At 31.8% G+C, this 26,589-nt stretch overlaps 1 protein-coding gene across 1 annotated transcript; it reads left to right on the top strand.

Annotated features, from left to right (window-relative positions):
- On the top strand, positions 1-24,231 carry LOC134680869 (piwi-like protein 1). The gene is made up of 17 exons (XM_063540140.1): positions 1-237; positions 4,741-6,411; positions 6,988-7,420; positions 7,853-8,076; positions 9,397-9,521; positions 10,409-10,489; positions 11,405-11,617; positions 12,277-12,630; positions 13,330-13,444; positions 16,121-16,308; positions 17,727-17,878; positions 18,773-18,897; positions 19,677-19,854; positions 20,447-20,600; positions 21,022-21,147; positions 22,156-22,306; positions 23,287-24,231. The coding sequence occupies exons 2-17, from the start codon at positions 6,319-6,321 to the stop codon at positions 23,401-23,403; spliced, it is 2,829 nt and encodes a 942-aa protein (XP_063396210.1). The 5' UTR covers positions 1-237; positions 4,741-6,318; the 3' UTR covers positions 23,404-24,231.
- The last annotated feature ends 2,358 nt before the right edge of the window (positions 24,232-26,589 follow it).

Raw genomic sequence — 26,589 nt, 5'->3', positions numbered from 1 at the left:
GGGCTGTATAGCCAGTCAAGGTCGTTAAAACCTTCCATTTGTTGGTATACAAATTTTGTTTTTATATAAACAATTAAGAACCTGTGGTATGCCCCGTTATTCGTGTACTTAGGCGAAGCCTGTCTTATCACGTGACAGATGGACATTTCGCAGGACAGGCTAACTTGAATATTAAGCACAGCTGCTCTTTTGGTTCTGTGGGAAACTTGCCAGAAACCCATTGGGACCCTATGTGAGGTAAGAAAAAAGCTTACAGCAATTTTTTTTTACATAAAACTTCTGAAGTCGATCTTATTCCACTTTTGATTCATAAGTGATAGTCAGTGTATACATTGCATATATAAAGTTACCTTAACATAAATGGGACATTTAATGATTGACCATGATTTGACCTCTCGTGAGATGTCATCTGCCCTATAAGGAGGTCAATTTTCCTTTAAAAAAAATGATCAATTGTATAATATTTAATAAAATGATCAATTGTATAATATTTAATAATTATTATATGTCCCGTATTAATACACTTCCCAATAAAATAAACTTTTTGTAAGATTAGGTCAGCTATAAATAATTTTATACACAAATACGATTATATAATCATGTAAAATTTATACGTTTCTATAGAATGAACGAGGCCCACCACAGGAGTACAGGTTCTATCTATACATATAAAATTTATAAAAGTTTGAACATCCTGATAATTGATTTGACCTTTCTGCTGGGTTATTACGTGTTTATGATGTTTATTCCTTGCTTTGAATAATAGATATATATATATATTTTTTATCTTATACTTTAAAGCAAAATTATATCCGGGTGAAATTTGATCCGGAGGAAAAAATGTCACAGTTGTTGTTGTTATTCTTTTATCGGGAGAAAAACATTTCCCTGGGATATTTTTTCCTTTGCCGTGAAATTTTATCTGGGAAGTTAACTTATTGAATAGTTATTAGAAAAAACTTCTCCTTTACAAACACTATGAAATAATAATAGTGTATTTGAAATAAACCTATTTTGTAAAAAAAAATGTATTATAATGTGAATTATTTCACAAATTATCATTGAAAAAATTTCCTGAGAAAATTCAAGTAAATATCAATCTTTTAAAAAGAAAATTATCATTAAACATAAAAAAGAAAATTATCATTAAACATAAGAAAGAAAACCAGAAATAATTTCAAAGATCATAATTGTGAAATAATATCATGATTAAATACGGTAAGTGAAATACATGTAAAAGTGAGTTGTTTTCAGATCTCAGTACAAATATAGATTAAAACCTAAAGGTAGAAATATAGTTGCATTACTACTGTTAACAGTAATGGAAGAATTTTATAATGATGATACTTTTAACTATATAAATAGTTTTGTCTGGGGACAAAGATGCAGTTGTTGATTTTATGGAAATCAGATAAATTATAGCATAAATTATTAACAATATATTGGAACAAAAGCAATTTTAACAGCTGGATAGTATTTACCTGTGAAATGTTATCTGTCTTATTTAAAATTCATGTTGTAAGTCATCTAGTTATATAAATGAATATATAAAAAATAAGATTCAAGCAAAAATTTCACTATGAAATAGATTCAGGAATATATTATACAATGTTATATTAATATCTTTAAAATATAAATTGCTCATGATTACCTCCCTTTGATAAATTATGCAAATTTGTTCTACCTTTCTAAAACATTTTAAAATTAAAGTCAGGTATATACTGATTGCGAGTAACTTACATACTAGTTAATGGGACTATTTTTCACAAGGTTCTGTGAAATATTATAGGGCTAATATATACCGGTACATACTATCCGCACAACACAGATAGATTTTCCCGTGGGAAGGTGTGACTGACTATCCTTTAGGGTCCTGACCTAACTAGCAGGGCATGAAAAAGCGACCCTGTTTTGCGGCACTCTCGTACCACTAAAAATATGGGGAGTAAACCCCCCAAGGAATGTAGGGTAGGAACTTTTTTTTTTTTTAAATTAAATTCATCTGTAAAATCCTATTGTATGAATTTCAAGAGTTATAATTATTTTTGAGTCTCCTACCAACAGAGTTATATATTTTAGGTTTTCACTCAGTCCATCTGTCTGTCTAATCAGTTTTCTGGACTTTTCTTTTTTCTGCTTTAAAGAAATTTATTCAATATTTGGTATAACGTTTTATCATGACAAGAGTTTATACAGATCGAATTTTGTTCTTGTCTGATGATGATTTTGTGCACAGTTACATGGTACCGTAGTTAATGGAATTTGAAACTTCACACAAGTAAATGTACTAGCAATCATTTTTTACCTACTTTTTATACGACCGCAAAATTTGAAAAAATTTTCGTCGTATATTGCTATCACTTTGTCGTCGTCGTCATCATCGTCCGAATACTTTTAGTTTTCGCACTCTAACTTTAGTAAAAGTGAATAGAAATATATGAAATTTTAACAAAAGGTTTATGACCACAAAAGGAAGGTTAGGATTGATTTTGGGAGTTTTGGTCCCAACATTTTAGGAATTAGGGGCCAAAAAGGGCCCAATTAAGCATTTTCTTGGTTTTCGCACTATAACTAGCTTTAGTTTAAGTTAATAGAAATCTATGAAATTTTGACATATGGTTAATGAGCACAAAAGAAAGGTGGGGATTGATTTTGCGAGTTTTGGTTCCAACAGTTTAGGAACTAGGGGCCAAAAAAGGACCCAAATAAGCATTATTCTCGGTTTTCGCACCATAACTTTAGTTTAATTAAATAGAAATCAATGAAATTTAAACACAAGGTTTATGACCACAAAAGGAAGGTTGGTATTGATTTTGGGAATTTTGGTCCCAACAGTTTAGGAATAAGGGGCCCAAAGGGTCCAAATTAAACTTTGTTTGATTTCATCAAGAATTGAATAATTGGGGTTCTTTGATACGCTGAATCTAATTGTGTATGTAGATTCTTAATTTTTGGTCCCGTTCTCCAATTGGTCTACATAAAGGTCCAAAGGGTCCAAAATTAAACACAGTATTGTGCAAAAGCAAGTCTTTTCAATTGCACAGTATTGCGCAATAGCAAGAAATATCTAATTGCACAATATTGTGTAATAGCAGCAATTTTTTTTTAATTAGAGTTATCTTTCTTTGTCCAGAATAGTAAGCAAGAAATATCTAATTGCACAATATTGTGAAATAGCAAGAATTTTTTTAATTGGAGTTATCTATCTTTGTCCAGAATCAACTTAAATCTTTTTTATATACAATATACAATGTATATTCACTTTTTACTACCAACTTATAAATTAAAACAATCTTTACCATTCAGTGATAACAAGCAGTTTTTTACATCTTAATATTTTATGATGTATTTAAATGAGTGGTTATTGTTGCAACCTCCATTAGAAATTTTAAATAAGATCTGTTTTGGAATAAGGGAAAGTGGGATGTGAAAACTATTGGGTGGGGTGGTTCAATTTTTCTCATTTGAAATTTCAAAAATAAAAAGAAAGTTTCTTCAAACATTTTTTTGAGAGGTTTAATATTCAACAGCATAGTGAATTGCTCTCAGAGAAAACAAAAATTTTAAGTTCATTAGAACACATTCATTCTGTGTCAGAAACCTATGCTGCGTCAACTATTTAATCACAATCCAAATTTATAGCTGGATTCAGCTTGAATGTTGTGTCCATACTTGCCCCAACCGTTCAGGGTTCAACCTCTGCGGTCGTATAAAGCTGCTCCCTGCCATCTGGTTTCATGTTGCTTAAGGAAGTATAGTAATACCACCAATTCATGGTACCATTGCTTCTATGTTTTATTCCTCAATTTCAAGAAGGCACAGCTCTTTTGTTTTAAGTTAGAAGAAAGTGACAATCCATTCTCTAACTGAATTTTTGCCTCAACAAAATTGCTATATAGGACTAAAAATTTGACAATATTTTTTACTTTAGTGATTTTATCTATTTCTATAAGATAAGGGTTAATTAATACCTGCAGAACTGTTCATGAAGTGAACAAACTTTACTCTGACTATTAAAAGCAAAAATGGAATTCACATAGTTAAGTCTGTGGCTGCTGTTTTTTTTCTAAACTCATGATCAAGTTCATAACACAATCATGACAATGCACAAAAGACAAATAAATAAGAAACTTTGATTGTGAAAAATCAGGGCTACGTCTGAGGGAAAACAGAACTTGCTTATTGCAAGGCACTCAGGGGGTGGGGGGGGGGGGGGGGGGGGGGGGGGGTGTCACCGCTTATTTATCCTCACAATCTGACTTCAAAATAAGCATGCATTTTTGTTTAAAAGGTACTTTTTTTGGTTCAACTAATAGGAGAAAAAGAGGTAATATCAAAATAAAAAAAGAACTAAGCTCACAGATTAAAAGAAATGGTTTCAAATACATGAATTCCCAGGAGAAATTGTCCATTGTAGGTCCTGGTAAAGATATTTTTAATCTGATTCAATAAATTATATGATTATGTTTCTTTAATAGGTAAAGAACTACATTTCCCCAAAACAACAGTCATGACAGTTTGTCAGTTCAACTAATGATAAAACTATAAATCAATAAAAAAATCAAAAAAAGAATCATTATACCATGTATACTGTGGGTTAAATAATGTAATGTGAATTGGTACATATACATGTACATGTAACCTGTATATTTGCCCTTCAGCAGATTTTTATTAATATTTGACCTCATATTTCATATCAATTTTATAAAGCAGTTTATTTAAACAATGTTTATGTTGCAGGTAAAGGTGTAACCAAGGAATGAAGAATTTGTTATTAGATTCAAAGACAGTTGAAATACTGTGCAGTTGAGAAAATAGCAACTTTGTGACAAGTTAGGCTTCGATTTAACTCGGAATCACTTAAAAGGTGATATAGGGAAAAAAAATCAAAGACCATTAAAATACCTTGAAATTGAGAAAACAACATCTTGGAGAAGAGTGATTTTGGAGGAAAGGACATATTTGTGACATGTTAGGCTTCCATTTAACTCAGAATCACTCAAAAAGTTGTATGTGATTATAGTGTGTTGAAAAATTAAAATACAGAACTTTGAAATACTTTGAAATTGAGAAAACAACATCTTGGAGATGAGTGAGTTATGAGAAAATGACAACTTTGTGACAAGTTAGGCTTCGATTTAACTCAGAATCACTTAAAAAGTTGTATTTGATGTGGTAAAAAATTCAAAGACAGTTGAAATACTTTGAAATTGATAAAACTAACTTGGAGACAAGTCAGGCTTCGATTTAACTCAGAATCACTCAAAAACATCAGGTATAAAATTCAAAGACAGCTGAAAAAACTTTGAAATTGAGAAAACAACAACTTGGAGACGAGGGAGATTGGGTATAGGGACAAGTTAGGCTTTGATTTAACTCAGAGTCACACGAAAAGTTATATGTGATTATTATGTGTTAAAAAAATTCAAATACAGTTGAAATACTTTGAAATTGAGGTAACTCATCTTGGAGACAACTTAGGCTTCGATTTAACTCAGAATCACTCAAAAAGTGTTTAATGTGATGAGCAATACAACATTCTCTTAAAAACAAAAGGCAAACAATACACTGTGTGTGTGATTAATGGAAGGAGGAATACACATATGAGATTCCTACGGAGAAAAAAGACACCTTTAAGTATGAAATAATCAGGATTTGATAAAATCAGATCTTTGAGAAAGTTTGGCTTCGACGAATTATCATTTATCATTATTATTTCACTTTTGCTAGTTTCTTGAGTTTGAATGTAGACCTAGAATCAAATTATAAGAGTGAAATCATTCAAGCAGAACTTAGAACTAAGAACAGATTGTCTTTGATTCAGCTGTTGGTTTTTGAGACAAGGAATTATAAATGAATTTAAATTTTTACATGTCTATTAGAAGAGCCCTTTTGAACACAAACTTTGGGCAAGAAACATTATGCTAAAGTGTTAGACACTTAAAGGTTAGAAGGTACTCAGAATTTTGGAGACGGTCAGGCTTCGATAAACCTCTTTAATTGAGGTGACCAATACATATGTGTTAAATATTCCATAGAAAACTTCTTTATTGAAAAAAACAATTAATATAAAAAAATAAGAATACTGAAGATTTTTGACAGTTCAGAAGTACATAAAGATTGATTATAGCTTCAAGCATTTTACAGAATAGATTGAAACCTAAGGGTATTCAAAGCTAAGAAAGTTACAGATTTGAAAAAAACAAAACAAAGTTTATTGTTTAGAGAACAGGAAGCAATAAACTAAGAAAAGAAAGTCCAGGCTGATTTGTATACAGCTTTATATTTACAATTATACAACATAAAAGACTGAACAGTATGAGTGGTCGAGCAAGAGGAAGGAGCAGGGGTAGAGCACGAAATGATGAACCAGATGAACCAGCCAGGAGACCAGGTGATAGCCAACCAACAGTAAGAACTAAAGTATTTTAATCAAATGTGGAGACCAGGCCTTACGGTCATAAAAATTTCGAGCACGATTTTTGTACTCAAACTCAAGAATCAACCAATCAAAATACTGGATTTTGTGTTTCTAGCATGTTTTTTATGCTCCGAGCACTGAGCAAAGTTTTATGACTTTAACCCCTGGCCTTGCGGTCATACATTTCTTTTGTTGCAATTACCATACTTCAACTTGAATTCTGCCATTCAAAAGACTACATTTGATGTTTCTAGCTCACATTTTGGAACACTTGAGTACTGAGTAAACTTTTATGACCTAGCAATACACCATACTATGTCATGCTGTTGATCATCATTTACCTATTAAAACTTTTTATTACAGCTGCTGTACTCTAGCAGCTGGATATCAGGAAACATATCTTATTGGTTTTATATGTCTATATTGTTTACAGTCTTAATTTAAATAGATATATTCAAGTATTCATCTGTAATATCTGCCAAAAAACGTTAAACTGGCATCTCTAACAAGATTGTATATACACGTATTAAACAATGAGTATTATTGAATTAAATTTTCCTTTCAAGTTTGGTGAAAATCAACTGATCACACCAAGAGGTAGAGGTAGAGGTGCTTATAGAAATGAATCACAGCCTGCCAGAATGCCAAATATAGAGCATGCTGCATCACAACTTCAGCAGATGAGAATTGACAATACGTCAAACCAGCCAAGGAGAGGAAATGATGATGTGAAACCAAACTTGTTCAGTAGTGATGATAATCGTCCTATTGAACATGGTGATGGTTTCAGTGAAGCTGGAGCAAGGCCAAAGGAACAGCTTATGGCTGGTGGTAGAACCAATCCAGAAATATACCAACAGCAAGGAACCAGAGCCAAATTCTTTCAGGGTAACAAAGGTGCCCAGAGTGGGTACCAGGAACAGGGGAACAGACCAAGAGAATCTAATTTTCAGGGAAATATTCAGCAGGAGAATAGGCAAACATCTGTTGTGAGGAAAGGTTAGTCTCATTAACATTTTAGTAGAAAACATTGAAGTCTCTTAAAAATGTTTTTCTATTATTTAACTTGTAAAAAAAGAGTTTTTTTTTAGAAAAGGTATGTCTATGAAGTCAGTTTATGCCTAACATAGTTTGGTGAACTGAAACTTTGTTAACATTAGAGTAACCAATCTCATTTAATACAAACAATTTTTGTGGATTTCGTTAGTATAGGTGAACCATAAAATTAATTACAAAATGTATTCAAGAATGATTAATTTTCTAATGGCTTGTATGAAGATTTCTGCAAAACCAGAAAATTAAATGACCACAAACAATTACATGCAAGTTTTCCTTCACCATGAAAATTGATACAAACAAAAAATAAATGAATCCAAAATAATTGTCTTATTATCAATTATACCTCTGACATTACCTTATCTTTTATTATAGCTGTAGGTCTAGGATCGACAAACATTCATGTCATAGCCAATGCTTTTCCTGTGGAGTGTACTTTGACTGAGTGGATCCTGTATCAATATCATGTGGATTTCAATCCTCAAGTGGACAGCAAGAAGGTCCGATGTGCCATGATAGCGGACCACAAGGACTTGTTAGGGGAAACAAGAGCATTTGATGGAATGAAACTGATTATACCAAGGAGACTGCCACAAGAAGTAATTTGTCATAGATCAAATAATTTCTGTTCATTAAAATGTTTAAGGTGGTACTAAAACCCAAGCTTGGACTAAAATTGATTTAGCTTGTTTAATTTTCAAAAAAAGATTACAAAATATTTATTTTGACCCTTTGAAATAAATATAAAAAAAACCTTGAGCCGGACACTTAATTTAAAAAAAAATCATTGGGTATATGGCAGTTTGACAAACACTAATTTTGAGGGTTGAGGACCATAGTTATTTCTTTACAACAGATCGTAAAGTGATATAGGAAATTGTTTGGCTAATTTTGAGTAATCTGCCCGTATTGTTATGTACATTGTACCACCTTGAACACTCTCTGATCTATTATTACCATTTTGCTCAATGTCACTGTAAATTTGTAATATTTTGGCAATGCTTTTTTATTGACATAATAACGTTGTGAACATGAGGAAAGGTGTGTAAACATTTCTTTTGTATTTTGAAAGTCATATTTGTATTAAATTTTTCTAAATGACATTAACGGTACCAATTTTCATGAACCAGATGTGCATTTCGACAATACATGTCTCTTCAGTGATGCTGGTGGCCGAAATATTTGAAATCCAATGCTTATTTAAAAGATGAAGAGCTATAATCCAAAAGGTCTAAATCCGCATCAATAAATCTTGCATTTGTGTCCATTTACCAACATTTACAATACTAAATACACATTCAAATGGCCAAAAGACATTTATTTAAACAATTTTTATGCTGATTTAATACTTGTATATGGTATGATGTTTGATTATTTGATATGGTCAGTGATTACAATGACCTGAGGGCAAAGATAATTGAATATGTATGGTTTGACAGGCTGTCTATGAACAAGCAATTTCTTAACAGATATTATACATTGATATTTCTGACAGTGACATTTTTAACAAGATTTTTTACTTATATTTGGGTTATTGATTTGGGAATGTAGGGCAGACTGGCCATTCACCGTTCAGAAGTTGTGGTTTTTGTGATCTTTAAAAATGCCAGGACACAAATGAATATTAATAAAAATATGGTTTGCTGTCACTCCGACAGCCTCTTGTGGTAAATAGGATGCAATTAGAATAATTTAATGCTACATGTACGTAAAGTAAGATAAATCCTCAGCAAGTAAAGATGCAATAGTTCATGTATCTTTTGTAGACAGCTTAGTGACATTGTATCATATTAAAAAAATGATGAATGGACATGGGGAATGTGTCAAACATGATTTCTTTTCAATGTGTAAAAAACATACCACAATAAATACTAAATACCCCCAGAAGTATTTGCAATATAATAATTAATCTTTTACAGGTTACAGAAGTTTATAGTGAGATGAGGTCTGACGGAACTAGAATCAGAATTACAATTACAATGACCAATGAGATTCCACCCGTCAGTGCAGAATCCATTCATATCTTCAATATCATCTTAAAAAGGTCTAGCTAAAAATTATATCTTTGTTATGTCAATGTAAAGCAATTTATATATATTTACAAGATGATGTGTCCCCGTATGTTTATTACTACACTTTTCGTGAAAACTATTGTTACACGTATTAAAAATCACAAAATGCATGATCTAATACCAGAAATAATTTTGGTCAAAAGGGAGCTCACTATTTTAGAGCACTGCTGAAATGTTGAATTACTTCAAACTGCAAAATGAAAGTGGTTTAAAAAGTACTGCCATAGTGTTCACAAGCACCTTAGTAATTTTAGAATTGTTAAAAGCCTAGTATATAATGTAACTGCTTCCTGGTAAATTGTTATTTTCGCTACGTCAAACTGATTTATCGGGAAAAGATTCAGTTTTTCCAATTCATGGACCTAGCCCTCTTTTTAAAATGCTATTTGGTTTGATTATGTAAGAAGATTATAAGTGCCGATTTTCATGAAAACGTAAATAGTGCAATTTGTTTAATTTTGATAAATATACAGCAAAAAATTACAATTTTTTTCTACATTCATGAACATTTGATAAATATGAGTTATTTGAAAATAAATATTGCACAAATTTATAGGACATTTTTATAAAACAGAATTTTCAAATAATTTAACGGAAAACAGCTTGTGTTTATCTTTTAAAACAAAAAAGTTATGCACTTCTGTCGACAGGAAAAATACGTCCACAAATCTGAATTTTGAGCAAATATTTAAAATTTGGACCTCTTTTTACTCAAAAAGTAGCACATGAAGGTATATTTTCTATTACATATTTGATTTAATCAGGCAAAACAATAAATGTGAATTGTCAGCAAAATTTCAATATGTGATCAAAACTGAATTGTATGCCCTTAAATGTAAAGTATTGATTTATTTTTTAGAGCACAAAGAATGCTGGGAGGAGAACAGATAGGAAGAAACTACTATAATCAGAACTTGAGAAAAACAAATACAGCCTATCGGTAAGTTATATACAAATACTTAGTATAAATTTTAAGTCAGTATATTGAGCAAAGATAAGTTACAAGGAGGGTAACTTTTGGGTTCTGAAAATAAATATTATCAATCAAATATAAAAACTCGTGAATTTAGGAGTCAGTTATACATATCAGGGGCGGATCCAGCCATTTTAAAACGGGGGGTTCCAACTACATGTCCCCATTCAAATGCATTGATCGGCCAAAAAAAAGGGGGGGTCCAACGCCGGAACCCCCCCCTGGATCTGCCAATGTGGATGAAATAACCGTTGCTTTTATTTTAGTATTTTCTAAATAAAACTACCCCTTTCATCAATTATGATAACTACTAAACACAGTAGTGGCATCAGAAAAATAAATTTGTAGGCAGTCAAGTCATGAGACTACGATATAGTTGTGCTATATATAAAATCAACTCAGCTAAAAGATAAAACAACTTTTTGAAAGGGACAGTTATTGTCTCTTTTCAAATCTCCTCAGTCCGGTAAAATCAGGTGATATTAATTTATGAACAGCAAAAAAAAAGTTTAATGTTTTATAAAGAAGTATGTGGCAATTGATGAAAATAACATAATCTAAATTTGGTGTGTCAGAACTGAGACTACTATAAAGCATAGAAGCCTCAGGTCAAAAGCATTTTTTTTAGTTCAACTTCATCATAAGAGCTCAAAGCTAAACAATTGAAAGCTAAGAATTGTTAAACTGCAACCGTAAGGACCAATTTAGAAATTTAGAAAAATATTGAATAAAAAAATTATGAATCAAACATATCTGAAAATGTTAGGTAAGCTATTTGGCAAAGGGACAAACAAAAGTGTCATTCTAAAATAAATATGTTTCAAAACTCAGGATTTAAGAATTTGTATAACACATTGATGTATGACAAAATATTTATTACAGTATGGATATCATACCAGGATTTTTGGCAGCCATTCAGAAGTTTGAAGCTGGTAACCTTCTGCTGATAGACGTGGCCCACAAACTTCTACAGACTGACAGTATATTGACCCAGATGACTAACCTCTATCACCTTTATAAGGACCAGCATGATGGAGATAATAAGTTCTGGGATAGATGTAGAAAACAGTTCATTGGTACAATTGTTCTCACCAGGTAATTACAGAAATTTGTAATAATTGCATCAACGAAACATGTGCTTGCATGAATAGTATAGATGTGGCAAACTGTTTTTTGACAGGGTACCACTTAACTTGGAAATAATAAGTTCTGGAATAAATGTAGAAAACAATTTATTGGTACAATTGTTCTCACCAGGTAATTAGATAATTTCAGAAACTAAACTTGTTACCCGCTTGCATGAATAGAATATAGATGTGACAAAACTTGGTACCAGTTAATTGGAAAAAAAAAATTAAAAAATATATTGCTTTATAAACAGAGGAATTTGTGTGGACATAAGTTGTACAGCATCCCAACATGTATGACAAATTTTATAAGTTGCATATACTCAAGTGGAAACCAATGCAAAATCTACAATGATCTATGTAAAAATTTCAAACAATTCCATTTTTTGCCATTATATTTTTGCTTCCCAAAAGGTTACATTTAGTTTTAAATCTTCCCAAAAGACATTTAAACAGCCATTTTCAAAATATGGTGATAAAGCAATGATTTATCATTGGGGATTATAACTATCTGACTTAAACATTAAAGATCAAACTTTTACGCAATTTATTTTTTAAAGATTTTTAAAACTTCCCTTTTTGTACATGAAGACTGTATTAAATTTTAATTTTCTAACATTTTGACAGGTACAACAACAAGACCTACCTCATTGATGACATAGACTCAGATAAAACACCATTAGATACATTCGAACTCAGGAATGGGGAGAAAATATCCTATGCAGACTATTATAGGAAACAATATAACATAACTGATCTAGATGAGACGCAGCCAATGTTAATTAGTCGTCCAAAAGAAAAAGATAAACGAGTAGGAAGGACTGGTCTAATCATCTTGCTTCCACAGCTTTGTTATGTCACTGGGATGACAGACGAAATAAATAATGATAGAACAGCTAAAACTAGTATTCAGACATTAACAAGGGTTGCACCTCAGCAGAGAGTTGTCTCCCTTACTGAATTTGTACAACAGATTCAAACGTAAGTTTTAGCTTTTACGGTGAAATCTGTATCAAATATTTCCCTTTTCTATGCTTGTTGTTTTGAGATAATTTTATAAAAATGTTGGACATCAACTTTGAATGAGGGATTTGCGTTACATATTTTATATAAAAAAAGTAGTATTTATGGTTTCCCTTCCTATTAATCTTAATTTTACATGTTTCTAAACACTAAGCTGTTAACAGCATTTAATTTCCTTTAGCCTCTGACTTTGATAAAAATATGTCACAAAATTTAAACATGTTACCACATTTATCAATGTTGCTTAATTCTTTAATACCATACCTGCCAACTTTTCAAAATGCCCATAGGGGTTTTGCATGCAAGATGGTTCTCATAGTCCTACAAAACATTTAAGAGAGCCTTCGAAGATATTTTAATATTGTTTTTTGGCTTCTTTATACTTTTTCAAGCCTATATCCATTGTAAAATTAATTATTTTGTTAAAATTGTGGACACAATTGCTCTTTTAAAATATCCATTTGGGAGCCTCCATGGGGGAAATCACCCGCAAAAAGTGACAGTTGGCAGGTATGTTAAACAAATGAATAACTTCAATCGAATAAACAGTTTAAAAGTGAAACATGCCAACCCTATACATTTTCAGCAAGAAACCCTGAAAATGCTTGATCTTATTTACATAAAATTATAATGACCTCACTCCTTTTATGATTACAGGAATAAAGATGTACAAAAAATGATGAATGATTGGCATTTAAGAATACCAACTCAAGCACTCAATATACAAGCTAAACTACTGGATCCAGAAATTATCAAACAAAAGGATAAACAGGTAAATTAGAGAGCCATCAGTGTTTAATTAACCTCATGTGAATGAAGGGTATTATAAATGACAGTTGCATTTAGCAATGCCACCAAAGTTATTCCTGACAAACCAAAACCTTCTGTGTCATTTGTTCTCTTTTGGAGAGTTGTCTCATTGACAATCATACCAAATCTTCTCTTTTATTTATACTTAATGGAGCTTTTTAAAACTGAGAAATAAATTCTATAGATAATTGCTAGTATTAAGCTCAATCATATTCTTCTTAGATTCAAATATGTCTGTGAATAATAAATCAGTCTCTAATAATTAATTAGCTTGAAAGAAGTAAAAGGATAATAACCCAGTTTTTCAACGTTTTAGTTAAATTTTCATAATCCATGAAAATCATAAATTACAAGGTATCCTGGAAATACAATGATATATGTAAATAAATAAATTTGGTGTTTTTACAGTCTTCTGATCGGTTAAAATTATTAGTTTAATTTTCAATGTTGTCAATTTTGATGGCGACACACCCACTCTGACGTTGTGTATTCATACGCTCACATGTGTATACGTTGTTATTGTTAATATAAATATTATAAAAAGTTCTTTGAGCCTTATTTTAAATAGAAATTTATTTATAATGAATGGCAATAATTTAATTTGATTTTATTGAACCATAAAACTAATTTTTGACTCTTCATATTTTACATAATCCGCTTCTCAGATTATTCAATGTGAAGAGTCAAAAATTAGTTTTATTGTTCAATAAATTCAAAATAAATAATAGCCATTCATTAAATAAACTCATCAGAAATACCAGGATTAAAATTTAAAAAAAGACTAACCAGTGATGCTCCAATAAAAAAAAAGTTAAAAACACCAAACAAAGTACGAAGTTGAAGAGCATTGAGGACCAGAAATTTCTAAATGTTTGGCAGCTAAGGTAATCTATTCATGAGGTAGAAAAGCCTTAATATTTAAAAAAAAATTACATATTTTTAAAATGTATTGTTAAAATTTAGCTTAATAACTATTCTTTTTTTAAAGCAATTGCTTTCATGCCGTCGCGTATGGCCATCTTTGTGACCCAGATCAGAGACTCCGCCCAGATCAAGCCATAGTATTTTGTTAAACAGGCTCCTGGTCTGTCATTCTTAAACACCTATGTATGTTTTCTAATGCAATACATAGCTTGAAACTTTTGAAAAACGTTAGTGGATTTAAGAAGTTTCAGCATACGTTCTTGTAGATGTATTTTTGTATTTAGGGGGACAACCGTTTGACTATCAAAAAAACATAGACGTCCGAGTGAAAAAAATGCATTTTTATACCTGCGATTCCGTTTTCCGTTCGTACGATGTTTCAACAAAATATGGAATCATTTCAGTTGTTGAATTAGTATTGAAAATTTGACTGAATTATCTTTTAAAATATACGGTTTTATATGTTTAATTGGTGTTTTTTTAAGAAAGAGGTCAGGTGCTCTTATTCATTCATAAAATTGTCGTTCATTCATAAATTTATCGTAAAATCAAAATCACTACACAGGTTATCAGGTTATACGTAGTGTCAAATGATTACCTGTAATCTAAAAATAGACAAAGTTAACTGACCTATTTTGTTGATTTGTTTGCGCAAATAATTTAGAGGAACCTTGTTAAAAACACATAACAATAAGTTTGTTTTCCTTTTTTGTCATAACTCCGTAAGATTTATAGATCACCTTACTAATGAAATGGACCCGTCCAAACGTGATAGATGCCAAGTCCAGATGAAAAGATATTTACAATTTGGAATTTTCTAGTTTCATAGATTAAAAAAAGTACATCCTTTTTGGATATCATATTCAAAACTGGGTATGCATGACAAATGATGAAACCATTATCCTCGTCTTTCCAATGGACGAGTCTACTACGTTTGTTGACCCTCGACGGTCCACCGTGTTTGCAATTTTATTTCACATGTTTTCGAAATATTGAAGATCATTTTCACAATGTTTCCTGAAAATTGGATAAATATCAAAGCAATTTAGAGCTGTTTGTTCTTGTTCGTATAATGACGATTTAATGTCATGTTTGTCTGTGATGGCCCCTCTTTTCGGGATTGCACGAGAATTATAGTTATCTCGTACCGCATGAGGTTGACACATATCAACTGAGCAATAATGTTTGGGACTAAGTTTTTAAGAAATGATGACAAAGTAACATTATGAAATTATTTTTAGCCAACTGAAATATATATTTATTTTTTACATGTTTATGTCTTGTAAAATATTTTGTTTCTTTCCCGTTTTTCAACATTTGCGTCTGAAAAGTTGAAATGTTTTAACTGAAGTGTTAAATTTAAATTAATTATGAAAATTAAATCAATAAAGGAAATTATTGCTCAGTTACAAACACTACTAGGGGATAATCCATAAGAATTTCTCTTGGAGTTATATGTTTCAGCACATGTATATTTGACCCCAACTTTAGCCTGGTAAACGTGTTGTCTCCTTGTGAAATATAAAACATATTAAAAATGACTTTCTGCTAAAGTCTTTAATTGATATAAAGTTAAAACCTTCTTAATTCTCACTAGACAACACTCCTGTCATGTTTAATTCTTAAATATATGTGGATGAAAAAAAAGTCCCCAAAACATAAACATGGCAGCAATTGCTTTTACAGCTGTTCAGGCTTTGATTTACATTTATAGTTGAGATATGACCAAACAAAACCGGACTGGTCTAAAGACATGAGAAGTAATCTGTTGACAACTGCAGTCAGTCTGAAAAACTGGGTCATTATATTCTCAAGAAAGAATCGTGGGACAGTTGTAGATTTCATTGAGGCTCTCAAACGTGTTGGACCTCCCATGGGAATTAACTTCTCACAACCTATAGTGTAAGTACTAAAGGAATTAATCAAATTTTGAAAACCAAATTTTTATGTACATACAGTGCAACCTGTCTAATCTGACACACTGGGTCACCAGAAAATATGTTGGATTAAGCAGGGTGTCAGAATACTCAGGTTTTTTCTGCAAGAATAGGCAGATTTTGGCATCATGAATATGTGTCGGTTAAAACAGGATGTTAGAATACTCCAATCTTATTAAAATAAGTTCTCATCACTTGCTCCTCGATTTTTTATATGTCACCGTGTATTAAAATAAGTTCTCATCACTTGCTCCTCCATTTTTTATATGTCGCGGTGTCACATATAAAAAATCGAGGAGCAAGTGATGAGAACTTATTTTAATACGACGACATATAAAAAATCGAGGAGCAAGTGATGAGAACTTATTTTAATACGGCGACATATAAAAAATCGAGGAGCAAGTGATGAGAACTTATTTTAATAAGATTGGGAATACTCAGGTGTCTTTTAGACACGTTGCACTGCACTCATTTTCTTTTTACTATTACTATACTAGACCCTAATTAATGTGTGATGCTAGGAATCACTTTGGAATTAGAAAATCAAAAAATTACTTTTCTATGTTCTTGCCTGACATGATTGCTTCCCCTTAATAGTAGACACTTAGCCAGACATAAGCAGTTGAAAAAGGGAAGAACTTCTTTTAATCTCATCAAATTAGGGTGTTAACTTGAAACACAGAGATCCTGTGTTTCTTGTCCCAGAGAAGACAAATTTAAGGTGGTACCCAACACTTTCATTTAAATAATTTGGCTTGTTTAATTTTCACAAAATTTTGACAAAGAATTAACTTTGACCCTTTTACAAAAATATAAAAATTTCAAAAAATTTGAACCAACCATTTTATCAGAAAAATTACACTGGTTACATAGCAGTTTGACAGACACTAGTTTTGGTCATTCAGAAGCTTAATATTCCCTGAACAACACAACGTAATTAAAAAGTTTAGCTGATTTTACAGAGTTATCTCCCTGTAGTGTTAGGTACCACCTTAACTTCATTAAGAATCCTGATATCCTGATTTATACTTAATTATTCTCTCTTGGTATGTCTGAATTTTTTTATGGTAAACATATCCAAGGTTATAATGATAATGAAAATCTTGGATACTGATTTTCATGGGTTAAGGTAAATAAAAAATTGAAATGCTCAACAATGTACAGTATTCTATATGCTTGTTTGCAGACATTTCCAAACAATGAAATCCACAAATATACAAATTACAATGTATGGCTGATCCACCATTCACAAAAATTGATATTTACAAAAATTATTTAATCAACAGTACACTTTACATCTATTTGTTTAAAATCTTTATCAGCAACAGCAGAAACACATATAACAGTCAGTAATGGAAAAGTTTGATAATTATTTTATTTCAGGGTGGAATTACCTGACGATAGAAACTTGTCCTATATCACGGGTCTAAGGCAGACAGTAGAATCTACCACTCAGCTCGTCCTCTGTGTTCTACCTTCTAGTAAAGAAGATTGTTATAATGCTATAAAGAAATTCTGCTGTGTTGATCATCCAGGTAGATTATCATTAATTAATTTTCCTTTAATAGTGTCTTTGAATGCTTGATTATTTTGTTGTGTTTAAAGTCATATGAAACCAGTGAGTGGTGAAAAATTATGTTTATCCAATTCTTGACCCAATGCATGTATATATCATAAACTTAGAACTCTGTGCATGATTTAATCATTTTTAACACAAAAATATCGTATGATGGTCAATTTTTTCTTCTGTCTGTTATGATTTAACAAATATGGCTGCTCATTAAATGCCGTGTTTTAAAGCCAAATTTTACCGATTGTCACCTTATAGTAAATTAATAACAAAAAGCATGAGTATTGAGCACGTGTTTAGCATGTACAATCAGATAATATTTTATTTTAATGATAGATCCATGCGTGTTGCAATAGCCGGATTTTTACGAGTAGGGTTAGGCTCAGGTCACTATGCATACAGGAAATATGTCGGCGAATTGCTTCCTGGAAGCAAGCAATTAAAAATAAATAAACTTCTTTTAAATATGGACAAATTAAAGAATTTTCCTTGGAAAAAAGTATATGTACATAAGTTATATAATGAAAAACTATCCATTTGGTTATAAAAAACATACTCATGATTTTTTTTGAATTTGAGGTTTCTTATGACACTTATGCCACTTTCAGCACTCTTGGCTTTTCATGGCACCCAGAAATGTGTGTGTATTTAGTTTTGTGATTGTTGAATGATGGACAAAAAACTATGAGCTTAATTTTAATAAAATTTCAGTAAATACAGCATACTTGTAATGCTATCAAAATTTAAACTCAAATTTTTATTTTTGTGAAACCAATCATTTAATAGAGAATTCTAAATAATGATAAAATCAGATACATATGTAATGAAAATTATAGCTTATCAATTTTATATTTTGCAGTGCCAAGTCAGGTAGTTCTAAGCAGAACTATACTGAAGAAACCAAATCTCCAGTCTGTGTCTACTAATATTGCTATCCAGCTGAACTGTAAGCTGGGTGGAGAACTCTGGGTTGCAAGTATGCCTGTAAGTTATTAAAGGAAGCTAGATAATCTACTTTTACAGAAAAAAATCTATACTTCAAAGTTTTCTGCCTGTTTTTTTATGCCCCACCTACGATAGTAGAGGGGCATTATGTTTTCTGGTCTGTGCGTCCTATCGTCCATCCATTCGTCTGTCCCACTTCAGGTTAAAGTTTTTGGTCAAGGTAGTTTTTGATGAAGTTGAAGTCCAATCGACTTCAAACTTAGTACACATGTTCCCTATGCTATGATCTTTCTAATTTTAATGCCAAATCAGAGATTTTACCCCAATTTCACGGTCCACTGAATATAGAAAATGATAGTGCGAGTGGGGCATCCGTGAACTGAGGACACATTCTTGTTTAGGTGGATATTTGATACCATTTTAAGGGAGACAAAGAGACAGTAACCCAATGACACAAAAAAAAACAAAAGACTGCTATCAGTCCTTCAAGCTGTTAGATAAAATGATTTGGAAATTGTATGTAGGTTAAAAATATATATGAAGGCTTCCACTTATCTAAACCTTGGACTGGTAGGATAATCAGAAAAATCTTGAGGATCAGACTTGTCAAATTGTCCCATATTAATTTTTAAATAGTGTAAAATTAAACAAAATATTGAGAGGATAAACAAATAACTTTGTCATGAACTATTGGCCAATCAAGTTATCTTGTTCATTATCTTGACATTTATGAGAAGGTTTTCAGTTTTAGATTCATTACATAGTAACCAGAAGATGAATGTATATAAATTCTTTGTGTTTAACTTTTTTTTACACAGGGTATGACTACTGGTTTGATGATAGTCGGTATAGATGTGTTCCACGACAAGAAGAATAACAAGTCCTATGCTGGTGTTGTCTGTAGTCTAAACAAGGAATGTACTCGATACTTTTCCACTGTGACGCCCCAACTAAGTGGGCAGGAATTGATTGATGGCATTTATGTAAAGTTTGCAGGTATGTTATAAGTTTTTTAAGATCAACATTCAAATGAATTTCATTGCTTATGAATTAGACCTGGTTTTATTAAAAAAACTTACAACTAAGATTGATCGTAAGTATACTGAATTGTTCATGACTTACAATCAATCTCAAGTCTTAAGTATTTTTGTGAAACAGACTCCTGACTCTATTCTTCTGCTTTATAAAAGAAATCAATGTAGAGCAAAGTTTAGTATGATGTGCAGGTTTAAAAGAAAATTAAGTGAAAATGCTAAGGGTAACAAGGTTGAGATAAGAATAGGGAAGTTTGTTTTTTTTTTTTTAAATTTCATCTTTTTAAATATTTGGTTATAGCAGGCACATCTTGTTCGAATTGTTTTACATTTGTCTTTTTGGACCTTTTGTAGCCAACAATGCAGTATGGGTTTTGCTAATTGTTGATGGCTGTACAGTGACCTATAGCTGATCACTTTATGTCATTTTGTTTCTGATGGAAAGAATTTCAATATCTATGTTAGGAAAGTTAATGTAGTAGATATAATTCTGAAGAACAAATTGTATGTTTCAATAACTACTAAATCATGGTAATTTCCTTTCATCTGTACAGAGGGACTAAAGAAGTACCATCAAGTAAATGGTCATTTGCCTGGTAATATTGTTGTATACAGAGATGGCGTGGGGGATGGACAGTTAGATATGGTGATGGAACATGAGGTCAAACAGATGCAGGGCTGTACCGTAGATTTATACCCAGATGTTCCGTAAGTTTTTAAGTTATTAGGAATTTTAAATTAGCTGTTTTAAAGATTTATAAGTCAATTTAAAATAACTGCGAATTTAAATCTGTTGTTATTTCTTTGAAAAAATTAGAAAGCTGTTTATAGTATAAATTGAACCAATGAACAAATTCTTCTCAGTTTAATGACACCTCTGCTTTGGACTTCGATATGTGATATGTTTGTCTAGTTTTAAGCATTATGTATTACACTTCTTAGTTCATTCCAACTAAAATAACCATAGTTTTGTTTCCAACCCACCAGGAAAATTGATTGGTTGACATTTTAAGTATTTTATTTATTGACAAAACAGAAGTTCCTACATATCATATTATAAAAAATTATCATAGTATTTGTAAAGAAAAAAGAAGGAAAGACTTTTTTCATGATCAAGTTTATTTTACAGGCCAAAAATGGCAGTAGTTATAGTAAAGAAGAGGATTAGTCAACGATTCTTCTCTAAGAACCATCAGAATTACAGCAATCCCACACCAGGGACGGTTGTTGATAGCGCCCTCACTAAAAGTGAATGGTAAGTCTCCTAGTGTTCTTAAGGTGGTATGAGAGTCTAAAATAAAAATGATAGAATTTGTTCACACTTTTCAAAACGCAGTATCTATTGATATATGTGTTCAAAAATATAATAAAAATGATAGGTCACCGTGCATTTTCTCAAGCTACAGGTTATGACCAAATGACACATTTTGTAAGGAGTATACAGGAAGAAACAGCATTTTGTGGTTAGAAACTAAACAAAATGATAGAATTGTCAAATGAATTAGGAAAAGATAGCTTTCAGACAGTGCTTAGAAAATATCAAAAGAGAGATAGGGTCACTGTACATTTTTTGGAAAATGCACTTTTAAGAGTTACCTCCCTTTAAAATGCCAAATTAAAAACATTTTAGAACAACCAAAAATAATCTACACTTGTAAAAATATTAATATTTATAAGTTATATTCTTATAAATTGGTTCTTTTAAATTCAAATTCAAGTTGAATATCTGTGTTCCTGCATCAAATTTTGCTAGCTTGATAGAAAATATTGACCTTAGGTTCTCTGTTTTTTACCATCCAAGATGGCAGAAGACACCCATACCACATATAAAACAACAAATCCTCCCTTTCAAAATGTGAGGAACCCTTTAAACTTTAATAAACCTGATGATTTTGTACTTTGAATAATAAAACAGATTTTTGATATCATATGAAATTCATTTGAAATTCATGTAAAATTAACATTAACTTCAAATGAAAATCTTGCAAGCAAAATTCAATCTATAGATTATGCATAATTAATCATAACCTTGCAAACCTCATAGTTCAGAATGGGGTTTGTCCAAGAGACAACAACCCGATAAAAGAACAGAAAACAGCCCAAGGCCACCAATGAGTATACATCATAATTACCATTTAATATTATTATTTTTAATTTGGCAGTGAATGTTTTTTTGAATTCAGAATAAATACCTATTGTTTTCTGCAACTATACCTTTATTTACTATATATAAATCTTATAAACATTACTACTTTTATTTCAGGATGGACTTTTTCTTGGTGTCCCAGTCAGTACGTCAGGGGACTGTCTCACCAACACACTACAATGTTATCTACAATACTATCACAAGCTTTACTGCTGACCGATTCCAAAGACTTACCTATAAGTTATGTCATCTGTATTACAACTGGCCGGTAAGTGGAATATTTACACCAGAACAGATAACAGAGTCTTACATATAAGAGGGGGTATAGGACCTTTATCGGGACTCCGAGATCGGGTGTTTTTAAGGTCAGGATTTCAGGATTTACCCTTTCAGGATCCGGGAATCTTTTTTTTCGGATTTTGGGAAGTCAGGATTTACTTTATTTTAATTCAGGACCTCGGCATTTCGTTTTTTTAAGTCCGGGATTTCAGGATCAGGACCCTCCTATCCCCCCTCATATAAGTTATTTTAAATTTATTGAAACATGTGAAACATGTGAAATATTTTGAATACTTTTTACTTGGCACTTGTTACTTATGCAAGAAAAAAAAAGAAAAAAATACCAAACTCTCAGGAAAATTAAAAAATGGTAAAGTCTATGTACCATTCAGTGGCGGATCCAGAAATTTTCATAATTGGGGGCCCACTGGCTGCCTAAGAGGGGGCCTGATCTTGTCATGCTTCAGTTAATCCCTATATAAGCAACCAAAATTTTTCCTCAAAAGGGGGGGACCAAAAATGATCAAAAGTTGTACAGTTAAGGTTATTACAGATTAAATGGGTATAATTCAGCATGCGGTCGTAGTTCTGTGACTGCTATTAAAGTATTCTGACTTTGGCGTTATTCAATATATTCTCTAGATCATATCAGAAGTCAAACCTACCGATGGGGATCTTTCCATGTCTTGATTTGAACAATGGTTGTTTTATTTCGTTGAACACTTAAATTCATGGATAAAGTCATCCACGAAAACCACGAAAATTGGTACCCCACGAATAAAAGTACTTTCACAGTATATCAACCTGCCAAACTATAAATGGAAAAAAGGATTTTTATTTATTTCCCAATCATGATAAATATTCTATTTAATGGATATTTACAAATGACTTATGTGTTGTTCAGTGTGTATTTGTAATTTATATTTTGCTTACTACAGAAAAATCTAATCATACTTTGTTTATTTTCAGGGCACAATACGGGTACCAGCACCTTGTCAGTATGCACACAAATTGGCATATTTAGTGGGCCAGAATATAAGAAAGATTCCACATCCTGCATTATCAGATAGACTCTACTTTTTGTAAAGTGATTGTTATTTTGTATGTATCCTGAATATCCTTGAAATATTTGCCACTTGACATCAAAAAGAAGGATAAAAATTTGTTCTCTTCGGACTTCCTGAATATGCATGAAATATTAGCCACTTGTTATTTAGCAAACAATAAATCAAGTAACTTGATTGTAAATTTGTACTTGTCCTGAATATGCATGAAATGTTTCTTACTTGACAGTAAAAAAAGTGATTAAAATTTGTTCTCTTTCAACATATGCATGAAATATTTTTCACTGGACGTGAAACAAAAAATCGATCTTGTATAGGGTTTGTAATTTTGTTCATGTCCTGAATATGTATGAAATATTTGCCACTTGACGTGAAGCACATGAACAATCTTGGAAAGAGATTGTTGATTTGTTCTTATCCTGAATATGTATGAACTATTTGCCACTTGACGTGAAGCACATAATCAATTTTGTAAAGGGATTGTTAATTTGTTCTTGTTCTGAATATGCATGAAATATTTGCCACTTGACGTGAAGCACATAAACAATTTTGTAAAGGGATTGTTAATTTGTTCTTGTTCTGAATATGCATGAAATATTTGCCACTTGACGTTTATTAAACAATAGATTTTGGTAAGGGATTGTTAATGTGTACTTTTCCTGAATAAGTATGAAATATTTGCCACTTGACATGAAGCACATAAACAATTTGGTAAAGGGATCGGTAGTTTGTTCTTGTCCTGAATATGTATGAAATATTTGCCAATTGATTTTAAGCAACAAAAAATCTGTGCAAGGGTAGAACTATCACCAAAACCTACAGACCGAATAAAGACCTTAGAATACTGTAACTACAATCTTGTTGTTTTTTAGTCTATTTTAAAAGCTGCCTTATATATGCTAGCACGCTAGATGTGTGTTCTTCCCAAAAAATTCTGAAAAAAGTACCATTGTTATTATCTAGCAGGCTAAGATGTCAAAGACCTATTGTATGAAATATTTCATTGCCAAAAATCTGTAATTACAAGTGGTTTATATTTCCCAAATGACAAAATGCACAGAAATATTGTTCATGTACACCAAATCTCTTATGATCGAGGAAATTAAGTTCTATAAGGACGAAATGAATGAATTAAGACAACTAAAGTCACCGTCACGAAAAATTGGCACCCAAGATGGTGGTTTTACAATGTAAATAATCTTGAAAAATGTGAAGGTCAGGATTATACAGTACAAACACAAGAAAAGGTAGAACAGTAGTGGATATTTGGATAGGATTTTACTTCCACTAGGATCCCCTATTCCATAACATTCTTTACTCTCCAGTAATATCATTGTCATAGATTATACCATTTCCCGCGCTTCTTACATAAAGATGACAAAAAGCTCCGAGAGTCACAAGATTGGTTAAGCTAATAAACTACCTTTAGCTGTTATCTACTCTTTGGTTGGTTTGTCTCTTTGACATATTCCCCATTTCCTCTCTCAATTTTATAGTGTATAAGAGAAGTTTAAAAAAAAATTGGTTTGTCTGTCATATGTTTTGCTGAATGTTTATCCTGAGTGTCGCCTTTAGTCTCAGAGGTTTGTAAGAAGCGACAGAATAAGAAGCATATTTAGCTGTGTGATTTGTATACTTAGATTAGTAATTGTTGTAACTTACAGGTGAGAAGCAATGAATTGAACTGTATATTTGGACAAATGTGTTACTGTGGATTCATTAATTTTCATGGGTACCAATTTTTCGTGGATACAGAAAAACTTTCATGTTCGTTGATATTTGATTTCGTGGTTTTGTGGAAGTCTGCGTGTACGCCTATATAAAATATGTCATTGGTTGAACATTTAATTTCGTGGTTCACTTATACCCACGAAAACGATGAAAATAGGTATCCAACGAAAAATAACCAAAATACAATATTTGTCATTTGTAGTACTAGTATCTCTGTCTTTTGAGTAAGTCACAAAGTTGTTCTAGGAAATATGTAAGCAACATTATGCATGCATACAAATAGTTATCTGTTCCAGTGACCATACAATTATTATTCAATCAAAACAAAATATCATATTCCACTTTAAAAAAAATTTAAACTAACCATCTCTAGGTCAAGATCAGAGTTTCAATAGATTAAAGAGGATTTTTTTAAATGGTTGTTTCTTTTGGGTCAAAAATAAGATCTTTGTTAATGTTTGATGAATGTGAAAAAGACGCCTGTCAATTTAGAGGTCAATTGTTCAGATGTCAAGGTCACATTAGAAATTGATAGATTGAAATTTGACCATTGTTTCTCTCCATAAGTTGTCAACAGACTTAACAGTGTTCTCAAAAGTCAAGGTCATATCCGAAAATGTTGGGCATTCCACATTGTCAAGTCTTTACTGTGATTACAATGAAGGTCTACAAAAATACAGAAAACCCTTTTGAAACTCCATCAGAAATGATTTTCTCAAAAACAGTTTGTTGGATGCATTCACCCAATAAAAGGGAATATAATGTTTGATGGTTTCTGACAAAAGTTACCCCTAAAAGACGAAAGGAAAGAAAAGTTCCATTTCTTAAAAAAGTTAGTCACAGCCAATATGAATCATAGGCGGATCCAGGGGGGGAGGGCAAGGGAGCCCGCACCCCTTTTGTGGAGAAAATTTGGTTGATTATATAGGGAATCATTGAAGCATAACTGGAGCGGGGCAATAATATTGTCATTGTGAAACTCCCATTTTATTTTTTGACGTGATTGATTTATGTTGTTTCGACAAGATCATCCTCTTTTTATGTGGGATTTGTGTTGCTCAGTCGTTGCGTTGTGTTTTGTGTGCTGTTGTTTATCATTGCGTTGTGTTTTGTGTGCTGTTGTTTATCATTTCGTTGTTTGTCGTTTCTCCCATGGCGTTGTCAGTTTGATTTCGACTTGTGAGTGTTAAGGTCACATTGATAGCTTTCACGGATTTGGCTATACTTTTTGGAACTTTTGGAATATAGCTCTTCATCTTTTATATAAGCTTTGGATTTTATATATTTTGGCCACGAGCATCACTGAAGAGACATGTATTGTCGAAATGCGCACTGCTGCAGAAAAATTGGTACTGTTAATGTTGTTTCACCTCTATCTTGACTTGGGCATATTTACGAAACTAAATAGGCACCCTGTATCTCCAATTCATTGACTGGATTTCAATCAATTTCTCACAGAATATTTCTCTCATGATGC

Source organism: Mytilus trossulus, chromosome 8, assembly GCF_036588685.1.
Source record: "Mytilus trossulus isolate FHL-02 chromosome 8, PNRI_Mtr1.1.1.hap1, whole genome shotgun sequence".
Lineage (NCBI taxonomy): Eukaryota > Metazoa > Mollusca > Bivalvia > Mytilida > Mytilidae > Mytilus > Mytilus trossulus.
The sequence above is the reverse complement of the archived record's forward strand: the minus strand, read 5'-3'. Positions and strand labels throughout refer to the sequence as shown.